The sequence below is a fragment of the Arvicanthis niloticus genome, chromosome 23 (genome assembly GCF_011762505.2).
Source record: "Arvicanthis niloticus isolate mArvNil1 chromosome 23, mArvNil1.pat.X, whole genome shotgun sequence".
NCBI lineage: Eukaryota > Metazoa > Chordata > Mammalia > Rodentia > Muridae > Arvicanthis > Arvicanthis niloticus.
The window spans coordinates 19,532,784-19,547,472 of record NC_133430.1 but is presented as its reverse complement, the minus strand read 5'-3'; the positions used below and the strand labels follow the sequence as shown (position 1 = coordinate 19,547,472).

At 40.1% G+C, this 14,689-nt stretch overlaps 1 protein-coding gene across 4 annotated transcripts in view; it reads left to right on the top strand.

Annotated features, from left to right (window-relative positions):
- The first annotated feature begins 1,330 nt into the window (after window positions 1–1,330).
- The window catches only part of Spata7 (spermatogenesis associated 7), a 44,645-nt gene continuing 31,286 nt past the window's right edge, over window positions 1,331–14,689 (top strand). For 2 of the 4 annotated variants that reach the window (XM_076921458.1, XM_076921457.1), the window contains exons 1-4: window positions 1,331–1,513; window positions 6,292–6,366; window positions 7,926–8,021; window positions 11,189–11,236. In XM_076921458.1, the coding sequence (XP_076777573.1) occupies window positions 1,495–1,513; window positions 6,292–6,366; window positions 7,926–8,021; window positions 11,189–11,236 (238 nt within the window). In that variant the 5' untranslated portion in view covers window positions 1,331–1,494. The remainder of the gene's footprint in view (window positions 1,514–6,291; window positions 6,367–7,925; window positions 8,022–11,188; window positions 11,237–14,689) is intronic. The other 2 variants (XM_076921460.1, XM_076921459.1) reach the window with 2 other exon arrangements.

Here is a 14,689-nt window from a genome sequence, read left to right as displayed (position 1 = left end):
TAAGTCTGCTTACAAATAGTAAATACAGCTGAATTACAGCCAAGAGGCTGATAACTCAGTAGTTTCTCCATCCTTGAGTGCCTCTGTAGTCAGAGTAATCTCCCCTCCACCATGGTGACCATCTCTCACTGGGGAGGCTGGCATAGTTGCTCTGTCCACAAGAAGGATGCCTCAGCTGTCCTGATCTGGTGCCAAAAACCTGAAAGAATCCCGGAGAGCTGCTGGTCCTTAGATCCTGATAGAAAACTGAAAAAAAAAAAAAAAAAAAAATAGAAAGCTGGTTCTTGTGTGGAAAGATTCAACCACAGCAGCAGCAGAGATCAACTTGAGCCGCACGAGGAAAAGACAAGCCAGAAGAGGTGAGCTATCTTCCTTTTCGGCCATGACCTTTTAAATCTGAACTGCTACTAGAAGATAGCACCCACAATCAATCAGCGTGGGTCTTCCAAATCATTTAAGGCAATCAGGAAAACCTCCCTGTTCTGGAGGTTCTCACTTTCGATAAGGTGCCATAAAAATCAACCATAATATATAGACGCTCAAAATTCAGGCAACCTTTGGCAATACCTAGTGACATATTTGGTTGCCAGGAATTTGGCTGCAATCAATGGGTTGTGGTCTTCTAGTGTGCAGAACCTAGGAATGCTGCTATATATGATACAACAAGGACTTACAACAAGGATTCACAGTTAACTACTGCAAAAATAAACTACTAACAGAAAGCTGCAGAATCCACCATAGATCCCTATCTCGCTGCCTTCTTCCATTCAAAATGAAACGGGTTGTGTGAAATCTAGCATGACAGGAGGATTTCTGCACTCTCTCTACCCCGTTCTGATCTTATTCCCAAGGATTCACAATTAACTACTACAAAAACAACTCGCAGAAAGCCACAGAATCCATCTACCCTTTTCTCACTACCTTCTTCCATTCAAAATGAAATGATCTTTGTGGCTTTAAGATAAAGAGAGCGAGTGTAGGAGCTAAGGAACTCAGGAGGCAGAAAGGAAATGCAAACTAATGCGTACAAACTAAGATGGGGGCTGTTGAAGATAACTCCCTGGTCAAGAGCGCTTGCGCTGCAAGCTTGGGGACTTGAGTTCGAATCCTAGGCACCCAAATATAAAGTGGGTATGGTGATGGAAACAGATATGACTCGCTTTCCTGACAGTTCACTCTGAATAACTGCCAGGCTCCCAAGACAACAGATTGGCATCCGGAGCCTTGCTCCCGCCGGCTGCTGGCACTTGCTGTAGCCTGGAATGCGTGAGCCCGTGGTCGGGGCGGGGCCTAGGAGCACACGTCCCTGTGTTGTGACGTCATAATCAGCAGCCGCGGAGCCGGCCCTTAGCAACCGGCCTGGCGACCGTCTCTGTGGCCCCTTGCGGCCCTACGGGCCTGGTCTTTCCATTTTCACCTCCGCTGCGGGGGGCCCGGCTTGGTCCCAGTAAGAACCAAGGGGACACAACCGCGGAGGCGGCAGGAGGACTAAGCATGGATGGCAGCCGGAGAGGTAAGGGGCTGCGCGGGTCTAGGCTGCGCCACGGCCTTTCAGGTCACCTGCCAGCTCCTTCTCCAGTGTCGCGGGGTAGTGACTAGAGCTAGAAAGGCCCGGAGCTCAGGAAGGCCCTGCATCGTCGCCTCATTGATCTACTGCCTGATCTTGAGTTTGTCGCCCTGACATCCATCCCCTCCCTGATCCTGGAGTATCCTGCAGCCTGTATCACTTGAGTATCTCCTAGGCAGAATACTAAGCCTGATCTTTGAAGTCTGACCTGAGTCCCAGATCAGGCCTGCTGCTTTCACAGAAACGACCCTCAGTTCCCTCATCTTGAACTTAGTGAAAATACCTATGCGGTGGAGTTCTCGGGGATTAAGTGCAGATAATATGTAGCAAGCTCCTGGTGCGTTTTAAGTACGTGAAATCTTCTACTCCTTGCCTTCCTCCCTCCAGAACTGACTCACCCAGAGCTCGTTAGAACTCAAGGTGCTCCAAGGTGGGAGCTGGAGTATTGCCTTTGTAATAAACGTCCAATATGGCTGGTTGGTGGATTGAATGTTAATAACAAACGACTACTATAATATAATCACAATGTACACCGTTTTTTTTTTTTTTTTTTTTTTTTTTTGTCTTGAGTCATTTTCTGAGTCCAGTGGGGCGTGTGAAGTAGTTTGTGACCTCTACCCATACATCTTTACAAATCAGCCTAGTCGAAGTATTCTTTCTTAAGACTGAAATAGGCAACACACACACACACAGGACTGGTGTTGTCTATTTAAAGGGTACCTTTGAATCGATCTGCTAATGAGTCCTTGAAGTAAGCCTTGCTTTCATCTTGCATGCACCTGTATTTTACAATGATTGATCACAATAACGTAGAAGGTCAGCAGGCAGGATGTTCAGACACCATCCCAACCTAAGCTCTCGATAGAGAAAGCACAGCAAATGCTGTTACGGTCTTTAGAAATAGTTACAAAACAAACTTTGAATCTTTACTATGTTCCACACATAACACTTGTTTACACACAAGGCCTGTTAGATGGGTATTATTCATATTTTGAAATAAATAAAAGATTGTAAATAATTGCCTCAGCATCACAGTTGGTGACAGAACAAGATATGACCCTAGACTTAGGATCTAAAACCCTCAAGTTCTTTGTATAGTAAAAGACTTGGGGGTGGGGGGGGGGGGCTGGATAGTTGGCTTAGTGGTTAAGAGCACTTACTGCTATTTCACAGGACCCAGGTTCAATTCCCAGCATCCACTTGGTGGCTCACAACCATACAACTCCAGCTCTAGGAGATCCAACACCCTCTTCTGACACCCATGCGCATTAGGTACACGTGTAGCATATATGTATACACCTAAGCAAAACACTCATCTACAGCAAGTAAATAAATATATAAATAAGTTGATATTGGCTTTAAAAAAAAAAAAGAAGACTTAGGTTTTGGTGTTTATTTTTAAATGAGGTGACAAACGTAAAAGGGTTTATACTTTTTAACCTACCCAGGTAGCTTTACTTTTAGCCCATAACATATGGTAATATCATTGTTGCTGGTGTACATGCTGTATTCAATAAGTATCTGGGCTAGTTTTCATATAATATAAATTATAAGCAATTATCATTGTAATTGATCATAAATTATAAATAACTATTAATTAAGCTGAAGCTTAAATGCTTAATTTTAGTTTAAAGTAACTATCTGAGATTTGATTAGTTCCCTCAGCTGTTTCAGAATATAGGATACTGAAGAGCCCCGAGGGAAAAATGCCTCACCTGCTCACAGTTAGTCACATTCTTTTGTGGGGTCAGCCTCCAAGAGTAGTGATACAGCAGAAAGCAAGAGGAGACAACCTGTTAAGACAGCCAACTGAAAGGAGCTCGGGAAAGGTTTTACAATCTGTCGTTCCCTTGGAAATACCTTTAGAAGTGACCTATTCCTAAACTGGCAGAAATGTTGGGAAAATACTGAAACACCACTTTTTTTCCTCAGTGAAGTTTCTTCTGGTTGTTAGTAAAACCACATCGTATAGGAAACCAAGCTGCAGAATTTGACTGTCCCACTAAGACCTCATCAATCAATCTCATGCAGCAATTTTTAGTCTTAATTAGAGAAGACTGTTCTTTTTCTGGGCATTTAGTTTGAGACTGCTTTTGAATCATTCTGGGTCCACTCAGGATATAGAAACTGTACTTAGAGTTATTTAAATGAGTGTAAAACACTGCTAGACAGTCATAAAAGTAGCCAGAAGTAATAATTACTACAATGTTACCTAACACTTGCATTGGCAAAAAAAAAAAAAAAAAAAAAAGTCATATCAAGAAACAGAAAAATATACCCTTTCGAGGGAGCAATGCCTGAGAGAGGGCGTAGGTGAAACTAGTTGTCTAGGCCTCCCTTCAGCTCTGTGAGTTTTAACATGGCATTTATCTGTTAGGAATGTTAGAAACCAGTGAGTGCACATCTTAATGTAAATAAATAAAGAAGAAACAACCAAAAAAGCTGCCCGGGGAATACAGTGTTTATGTTCTACACACTAGTTAAATTAGCACTGAAACTCGGCTTCTTTTTAAAGATTATTACTGAACATACAATTAAATTGTGAAGAAATAGATTGTTTTGTGATGGTGTCTGTAATTTTCTAATCCCACGAAGTCTGAAAGGTCAGAGACTATTTGGAATTCTCTTCAAATACAGAGTGTTTAGTTTAGTTGTTTAGGTACACATTGGTGTGTACCTGTAATTCCAATTGCTTGGAAGCCTGAGGCAGGATCACTTGAGTCCAGGAATTCAAGACCAGCCTAGGCCTGGGCAATATATCAAGACCTAATCTCAAAAGAAAATAATATAAATTTAACTCAATATATATATTATCTCAAGACAAAAATCTAATGTGTCAGTAGTGAACAGAATAAAATCATTATATATCAAGTGACATAAGTGGTCTACTGATCACTTGACCCAGTAAAACTAAAATCTCAAAGTAAACCATTCTGAAAATATCTTGAAAGACCTGAGACTGCCCAGAAGGGAATCTCTCAGGGATCCCGACTCGAGTCTCAGGATGGCACGCACCCAAAGGACACACGAGAGACCGTCTTGTTGCAAGCACACGAGGAGGTTTAATGACAGAACATTCTGGGCTGCCCAACACGTCTCATGCAAGAGACAGTGGGAACAACCCCTGGGCTCCAGGTTTTAGAGTTTTTATAAGGATGGAGTGGGGAGAAAAGGGGCACCTCTGCACGGGTACACACAATTGGCTGCTTCATATCAGCAGCTGTGCAAGTCGAGGGGGCGGAGGGCAGTTCCTACAGGTGGAAGCTTATCTATAGTGTCTAGTCTAGGTAAACTTAAATTGCAGTTTCATGGACATTGAGAAGACCTCAAGGGGAGGGGGAAAGGGTCTGGAGGAACACCAGATGGCCCATTACTCATTTGGACATATCTCTGTTCTTCTAAGGATGTCCTTGTATACTTTTTATCTATGTGTCTGGCCAAGTCCTTGGGAGGCTCAACAGGCCTTCGTCCTTGGTCCTATAACTCTATATTTTCTGTAACTAATTAACTGGGCCCAAACCTGCTGACAGGCATTTGTAACTATTTAGGTTAGGAAAAAGAATCACAGGGCCCTGTTATTTTATTAGTTTGGGCCTATTTCAAAATTTTCTTTCAATCTTAGTTTGAAAGCAGTTCCGTAAGCCGGGCAGTGGTAGCGCATGCCTTTAATCCCAGCACTTGGGAGGCAGAGGCAGGCAGATTTCTGAGTCCGAGGACAGCCTGGTCTACGGAGTGAGTTCCAGGACAGCCAGGGCTACACAGAGAAACCCTGTCTCGAAAAACAAACAACAACAACAAAAAGCAAGCAGTTCAGTAGTAGAGCACTTGCCTAGCACAGACCCCCATATATACAGTGCTTCACATAAAATAGCTTGTTTTCTTAAAAAAGAAAAAAAAAAATAAGAGTGTGTGCACCTATGTGTAGGTTTGAAACTAAGGTCAAGTGTCTCTCCTCAGGTTTTCTCCACCTTTATTTTTTAAGACAAGGTCTCCCTCTGTTTTATTTCTGTTGCTGGGGTAAAATGTCCCAATGGGTATTGTCCTGCTGCACAGAAGCTTTCACAGGAGGAGCTTGAAGCTCTGATGTGCCCCAGGCACTTCCTCACTGAGACTTTTCCTAGGTAATCTTAGGTTGTGTCAAGTTACACCTAAAACTGTCAGTGCCTCAACTTTGAAGCTCACTGATTCAGCTACAGTAGTTTGTCAAAGAGTGCCAGGGATCTATCTGTGCCCACCCCGTCCCCTCCAACGATGGAGATAAAGGCATGTGCTGCCATGCCTGGCTTTTTACATGGATTCCAAACTGAGGGCTTCGGTGTTTCTGTGATGGCCACTTTATCAACTGAGCCATCTCCCAGCCCTTATTTTCTCAAAAAAGAAAATGTTCAATCTGTGGTCACGGGATTTTTCCTAGTTGATAAATTATTGTTGGTAGTAACAAAGCAATGATTTATTTTTTTTTTTTTTTTTGAGACAGGGTCTAATTATTTACCCCTAGCTGGATTTGAACTTTTTATATAGACCAGGCTAGCTTGGAATTTAGAGATCTGCTGCCTTTGCCTCCAAACTGCTGGGATTATAGGTGTACACCACCATGCCTAGCTGAATAAAAGTTTCAGTAACTTTATTTAAAAGTAAATGTGTTGTTTTTTAAATTCTATATTGTTTTTTATGAAAGTTGTGTTTCACATGTCCTAATTTGTGGTTTTTATTGTTGTTGAAAGTCAGAGCAACCTCTGTCCTTCCCAGATACAGTCCACCATGCCTGTTTACAGGACACTTGAGCACCAAGAGCAACGGTAAGTAAGCTCCTTACAGCTGCAGCCTTGGTAAAAACTCAGCTTTCTCTGTGCTGGGAGGTCAGATGGCCTGATGAACAACTTTATAAAAAGTAAAAAGTGCTGGGGCTACAGCTCAGGGGTACAGGGTTCGAATAGCACCTTTAATTCAAGCTTAGCTCCTAGGTTCACTCTTTAGGAGGGTGTGCATGGACACACACACACACACACACACACACACACACACACGAGCATGCACCTGCAGAGCTAGTGAAGGCAGAGCATTTGTCAGCATGCATCTACATTGGCTCTTATCTCAGCACCACCTCCTTTGCAGGACTATGACACAGACTTAGTGCACAGCTCTGCACTTCTATTAAATGGTGATAACCATGGCTGAAAGGGATTTTACTGGTAGAGAGAGTGTGACAGTGCATGGCGCGTGTCCACGTGCTTATGTTATTTGGAGTTTCCCTGAATGGATTGACTTTGAAGTACTGAAGGCTAGATCTAGGAGGGGAATCTAACGTTCAGAGTAGAAGAGTCAATCTTTTTCAAGCTCTGTATTCTATTTTACTGTTGAATTTTAAGTATATGTTCCTATTACTTCTCAACAATTTTCCAGGGGCTGGGGAGATAGCTTGATGGATAAATAGATAAAGCACTTGTGCAAATGTGAGAGTTGGATCCCAAGCCTGTGTAGAGCCATGGTGGGAGTGGCAACCCACCATGGTGGTGAGACAGGACTGGGATGCCCAGAGCAAGCTGGCGAGTTAGACCCATCAGCTGACCTGGCTTCAAATGAAAGATCCTACCTCAATAAATAAGATGGAGATTGATCAAGGAAGATTCCTGATACCTATACATGCATGCTCACTTATTCTTATACATATACATGTGAACATGCATAGGCATGTACATGCACCACACACATAACATGTAAAAAGTGTTTTTAATGTTTAAGAATATACCTCCATAGTGCTTTATACTTATATATATATATGATGTTTAATGCTTCTAAGATTCCGTTTAAACAATTTGAGAGAAGGTGGAAAGGTTGATGCGTAGATTTTACTTAAAGCAGTCTGTGGGTCTTGACTCCAGCTGTAAAGTCAGAGACTCACCTCTCTGTGACACTCACCTCAGTCTCCTTGTGTAGTCTTGTGCTTTGGGACTTGTCTGATCTCCCAGGCTCAGCGATTTGTTCATAATCAAGCAAATGACTAAAGATGTTTAATTATGAGATAAAAATATATAAAATAGATAGTAATTTAATAGTAGATTAACATTATTAATCTATTAGTAGATTATATTTTAGATTATTTTAATAGATTATATTCTAGAATCTCTTTCCCAAACTCTCAAGCTTGTAAAACTTAACTCTCAAAGGGCTGGAGCCCAGGTTATGAGTTGCTAGTCAGTGTTCCCAGGGCAAGATGAAGACTGGACGCAGAGCCATGAGAGCGTACTCTCCGCTTCCAGAACTCCAGAACGGGGCTGAGAATGACATCAGGAACTGTATCTTGTGATGTTTGTATTAAGTTTACATGTGTAATGATTAAATATGTTTTAATTTTTAGCTTTTTGCACTGACTCCTCTTCTCTCAGACTAACCACTCTCCAGCTGATCAAGAATCACATGGCTGTTCACTATAATAAAATCCTTTCAGCCAAAGGTAAAAAATGTGCAAATTTGAATTTCCTGTGCCAGTTTAAACCCCAGATTTACTTCTCATTATGACAAACCTGTGGCAAAAGTTTTTTTTTTACATTATTTCAAAGAGGATTTGTATCTTAAAGTGAGATGCCAACTATTGATTATATCAATGGCAAATTTTATGTTAACAGTATTTACAATTACATAATGCCTAGACAGCTCATTTAATGCATTTATTCTAATATTCTTTTGTTGTTAGAGATTGCTAATTGTTCTATTTGTGTTTAAAATTTTATGTGTATATATTGGGGAATGTGTGTGCGTGTGTGTGTGTGTGTGTGTGTGTGCAAGCAAGTGTATATTCAGGTGCATATGCATGTGTGTGTATACACATACAGAAGCCAGAGGTCAACCTTAGGTGTCATTTGTCAGGAGCCATCCATTTTATTTTTTAAGAGAGGGTCTCTCACTGGGACCTTGGACTTGACATTTTAAGGCTAAACTACATAGAAGGCAAGCCCCAGAGACTCTCCTGTCTCTGCCTCCCAGGGCTGAGAGTACAAAAGTGTGCCTGCTCTTCACTTAGTGACTGTACTATCTTCCTGATACATTTTTTTTTTTTTAGATTTTTTTTTAAACAAGATTTTAATATAAAGCCCAAGCTGAGCTGACATCAGCATCCTTCTGCTTTGGTCTCCCAAGGAACTACATGCTCTGTGCTACCATACCCAGCTAGGTGCTGGTCTTAATACACTATAGCCTGCTTTTTCACTTAGAAAGTTACACAAAGAAGATGCTGGGTGCTACTTTTCCTTTTATTGTTGATTTTATTAAAAGATAACTTAGGTAGAATAAAATGTATTAGTTGTAAGTATATAGGGAAATACTTTGAGAATGTCTACATCTCTGTAATCACTACAGTGTCATAGTAAACAAGAGATCATTTAACTCTAGCATGTATGGTCATATTCCTGCCCCTTGCTTTTGTTGGTTCAGGACAAAGGGTGTGTATATTTTAAATTGCTGCTAAGAAAAGGGGGAGTGGTATTTTGTAGCATTTGAAAATAGTATGAGATTTGAATTTAATGTCCATAAGCACAGTCATGTTCATTCTTTTTCATATCTGCTGTAGCAACCTTTGCACTAAAATGCAGAATCAGCTGGGGTGACTGGGTGTATCACCTGGCAAAGCCAGGGCATTTACCCTCTGACCCTACAATAACAGTGTGCTGACCCCAGTATAGGACATTTCTAATAGCCGAAAAGGTCCCCCTCTTCTCTGAAGCTACCAATGTGTTCTCTGTCCTACACTTTTGCCTTTTCTAGAGTTTCATGTTAATAGAATAATATATATTTATACTTTGAGTCTGGCTTCAAGGTGTACAATACTTTGAGGCATCCATGATGTATTTATCAATATTTCTTCCTTTTTGGGTGGCGAGTGTGTGTGTGTGTGTGTGTGTGTGTGTGTGTGTGTGTGTGTGTGTGTGTTTTGTGTGTGTTTTGTGTGTGTGTGTAGAACAGAGCACAGCCTCAGATGCCATTCTTATTTTTGAGACAGTCTTTCCCTGATTTGAAGCTTACCCATTAGGGTAGGCTGGCTGGCAACCATCCCTAAGGACCCACCTGCCTCCCCAATGGAGAATTTTAATGTGCACCACCACACCTGGCTTTTTTACATGAATTTGGGGAGATGGAATTCAGTCCTGTGCTTGCACAGGTACTTTACTATATGAGCTATCTCCCCAGCTCTTAAATGTATTTACTTTTGTTTATAAATAGGATTCCAATTGATGGTGCATGCCTTTAATCCCAGCACTCAGGAGGCAGAGGGAGACAAATCTCTGAGTTTGAGGCCAGGCTGATCCATGTAGTGAGTTCTAGGAGAGTCAGGGCTATGTAGAGAGAACATGTCAATAAATAAATAAATAAATAAATAAATAAATGTATTCCATTTAATGAATCTGTCATAATTGGTGATTCATGACTTGGAGAGTACTTGGGTTGTTTTGACTCAGTTTGAGTTATTGGGAATTAAATTACTTTAAGTGTTCACATATAGTTGTGAACATGTGTTTCTGTTTCACATGGGTAAATTTATTTTACTAGGAACAGAGCCGTGGGTATGTAATGGGTACGTTTAGCTTTGTGACAGACTCCTCTCCGTAGTGGCTGCTGTGTGTGTTTCCTGTACCACTGCATCCTCAGCTACACTTGCTGTTGCCACGATAGAGTAGTGTCTCCTCTTAGTGGATATCTCCAAGTTAGCTATAGACTTCATTTTAATTTCACTAATTTATTTTTACTAACTTTACGAGATTTTTATTTACTTTTTTTGTGACTGGGATCCCACTATGTAGTCTCAAGAGCTGAACTTTAAAATGTTTAGGTTGTGTTTTAAATAATTGAGGAAAATAGCAAGTTATGGCAGTAAAATCATGTGAAAATCAAGCCCGATTTTCATATACTTTAGAATTTGTATTTTAAATGACATGTTTAAGAAACCATTTTCTAATCTTAGAGTTTTCTAAATTTGTTTTCTTCTAGAAGTTTTTTGCTTTTGACTCTTCCATTTAAGTTTGTGGTTCATTTTGAGTTTTGGTATATAGAATGAAAAAGAGATTACTGATTTTTGCCTACCCATATATAAAATTTCTGGTATCAATTATTGAAGGGTAATTCTCTATTGAATTACTTTAGCATCATTTGGCCAGATGTGTAAATCTCTCTTGAGGTACAAATGTGCGTATCTACATGTCTACCTTTCTGCCCACAGCATCCTGCTTTGTTTTCGGAGCATCTCATTAAGTCTTGAAATAGTGTGGAGATGCTCCACTTGGTCAGAGTCTCCTCTCAAGTGCTGGTGCGCCATGACATGCTGGCGTGCCTGGCGTGCGTGGCATCAGGCCAGCAATGCTCTGATCATTCCTTGTTTAGTCTTCCTTACATTTAGTATTCAGTGGTTATCGTGCTATGCTGTCATGTTCACCAGTATTCTCGTCTGCATTACCCAATGAGCTGTTAATCCCACCTAGTATTTTTTATCTGCTATCTGATTTTTAATCTCTAGTAATACAATAATTAAACAAAGAACTTCAAGTCCACAGAGCTTTTTGTGATTTATAAATTTAATGTTTCACATTATTTATAAATATGAAGAATATTATTAATTTTTTTCTCTTTTAGCCGCAGTAGACTGCTCAGTTCCAGTAAGTGTGAATACTAGCATCAAATGTAAGTAATTTTTTAAACATAATACCCCTTTAAAAATATGATGAAACAGACATAATTTGAGATTTAACATTCTAACTATTCCTAAGTGTTCATTTCAGTGGCATTAAGTTCATGTGTGTTTAAAACACAAGTCATCACTGTCATCCAGCTACCCTTGGCCACGTGTGAGCTCAGGCAACCACATGTCCACATTCTGCTTTCTATGTTCAATTTCTCTCCAGTCTAACTTCCATGAAACTTACAATTCTAAGTTCCTTGACCGAGTGGAGTCCTGTAGTGTTTCTTCTCTGTGCCCAGCATATTTTACTTGACACTGCTTTGCTTTACTTCTTAAGATCACGTATGTAGTGATGAGTCAGAATCATTTTTAGAAGTTTACTGTTGCCTTGTTTGTATGATGAATACATGAGCCATGGCACGCACACGGAGATCAGAGGACAACTTTGTAGAGCTAATGCTCTCCTCCTAACTTTAACTGGGTTCAAGGGCTCAAACTCAGATCAACAGACTTGTGTAGCAAGGCATTACCCATGAGTCCTCTCAGCAGCCCAAAATCTTTTTCGAGGCTGAAAAAGTCTTGTGTGCATGTGCCTCATTCTGTTTGCTTGTCATTAGCAGCTTCAGTTGTCTTCCATCGCTGCGAATGACAGTGGGTGCCTAGAGATCAGAGCACGTACCCAGAATAAAGTTTCTGTGTCACTAGGAATTCCCTCTGTGCTTTCTTGGGAACTGGCATATTTTCCATGGCATCTACACAGGTTTACATCCACCAGTCACATGCCAGGCTTTCAGTTTCCCCAGATGGAACACTTGGGAGTTTCTGGTTTGTTTAGTTGGTTAGTTTAATTTTGTTTGGGGATTTAAAAATGCCCATGTTCTCTTGGTTTACAAAATAAATTATCAAAAAAATCACCAAATAATCGAAAAAAACAAAACGTTTGCTAAGAATATAGGAAATAATAACAAATGGTAATAAATCGCAATTTATAAATGTATTTTAAGCCAGGCAATGGTGGTGCATGCCTTTAATCCCAGCACTCAGGAGACAGAGGCAAGCAGATCTCTGTGAATTCAAGACTAGTATGAGTTGCAGAGCATCTTCTAGGACAGCCAGAGCTACACACAAAGAAGCCCTGTCTCAAAACAAAACAAAAAACCTCAAATATATAATATAATAGATATTATATTTATAATAGAATTTTAAATATAAATAAATTAAACTTGCCAATCCAAAGATGAATAGCGGCTGGTTCCATTGAAAAAGCAACAGAAAAAAGGTGGTGTGCTGTCTGTAGGGGTCTTGGTGTAGATGTGAGGACACACACTGAATGAAAGAAGAAAAGGCAAAGGTGGTCCACAGGGAGAAATCAGCAGTGGTTACCGTTATGCTGGCCAGAAACCTTTAAGTCAGAAGCTTTCTAAAGAAAAAAAGATGATCATTCAAAGGTATAATAGGAAGGTCTAGCAATTATAGTTCAGAACTCCTGAAATATAAAAAGCAAATAGTAACAGAAAAATCTAAATCTCAAAACTGATAGCAATACAGTAGATTCCATACTCTACTTTCAGTAACGGCAAGAATATCCAAACAAAATCAATAAAACAGTTGAGGTGAATAGCACAGTTAATGAAATGAACCTAACAAACATGCCAGACTTTCCACCCAGGGCATGATGCACATTTTCCCCAAGAGCACATAGAACATGCTTGGAGTTTGTCATATCAAGTTACAAATTAATCTTAATATATTTCAGAAAATAAAAATCATTCCAGTTATCTTTTTAACCACAGTTTAGTTAAAATAAAAATTAACAAAAGAAAGTAATATTCACAAATTTGTAAACTAAGTAACTTTGAGTCCAAAGTAAAATAAAAGAGAACTCTTGATGGGATGTGGTGGTACACACCTGTCACCTGGGAGGTGACACGACCAGCCTGGGCTCCAGAGAGACAATCTGCAAATGAAAACAAAAGCAAAAGTCCCGAACCTTAAAAACAGCCAGCAAGTGAAAACAGCAATACTGAAACTGGTAAGACACAGCAGAGTCAACACTAAGTGCCTATCGGCACTGCACAAAGAAGAAAGATAAAAAACAGGAAAAAAAAGTAACCCCCAGTTAGTGGACAGAAGTAAAAAATAAAGATTAGAAAAGAGGGGCACAGAGAAACAACAGAATCTTTAAAAAAAAAAAAAAAAAAAGCCAGAAATTGGTTTCCTAAAAGTTGACACTTTTAGCTAGTCTTAGCTAGACTGAAGAAAGAGAGTGAAGACTCAAAGAAGAAAGAAAGAGGATCATGGACTTCTGTGAGCAGTTTACAGTAACAGTTGGATTGCCGTGAAGACGCTGAGAAGCAAACAGTGTAGCAAAACTGAACCAAGAGTAGAAACATGAGTAGACCGTAAGGACAGTATGTTTTCAAAACCTCAGAAAAGAAGAGCCGGGACCAAATGAGTTCCTATGCAGAGTCCACCTCCAAACTCATTTCATGAGACCAGCACCACACCAATAACAAATTCAGACAAAAACAATATATGAAAACCATGGGTCATGTCCATAATGAATATAGGTGGAAAATCCACTTGCAAACTGACTTTAGTAGCATTTTAAAGAAACTTACACCATGACCAAATGACCAATGACTAAATTATTCCTTGAATGCAAAAGTGGTTCAACACACACCAAGCAGTCGTGTTGGGCCACACCAACAGAGTAAGAGAAGAACCCTGTCAGTAGCTCCATGTATGCAAAAGAAACATTTGATAACGTTCTCCATTCATGGCTTTAAAAACTCCTGTCTTAGTTTGGGTTTTATTGTTGTGACCGGAAACAACTTAAGGATGAAAGGGTTTGTTTCAGTTACTGCTTTTAGGCCTCACTCCATCACTGAGGGAAGTCGGGACAGGGACTTAGGCAGGAACTGGAGGCAGGAGCTGAAGTAAAAGCTATGGAGGACTGTGCTTACTTGCTTGATCCCATGGCCTGTTCCGCGTGCTTTCTTAGAGAACTCAAGACCACATGCCTAAAGTTGGCACCGTCTATAGTAAGTTTGTCCCTCCTGTGTTAATCAAGAAAATGTCTCATATGCTTGCCCACATGCCAGTTTAATGGAGGCATTTTCTCAGTTGTGGTTCTCTCTTCCCAATTGACTCTAGCTTATATCAAGTTGACAAAATACTAGTTCGTACACACTCTCTTCTTAAAGAAGTTAAGTTCAACACACTAAAAGTTATATATGAAAATCCCATAGTACCATGAGAGGTAACTTCTAAGATATGACACAAGGCAAGCATTACACTTCTTTTCACATAGGATTAGAAGGCTTAAACAGCAGTTATACAAAACAGAAATGAAAGATTGTGAAATAAAAGTAGGAAGTAAAAATATCTGCTTGCAACAAACAAGACTATACATAGAAAAAACCCCCAAAGACTCAACCATAAAAAAAAAAAAA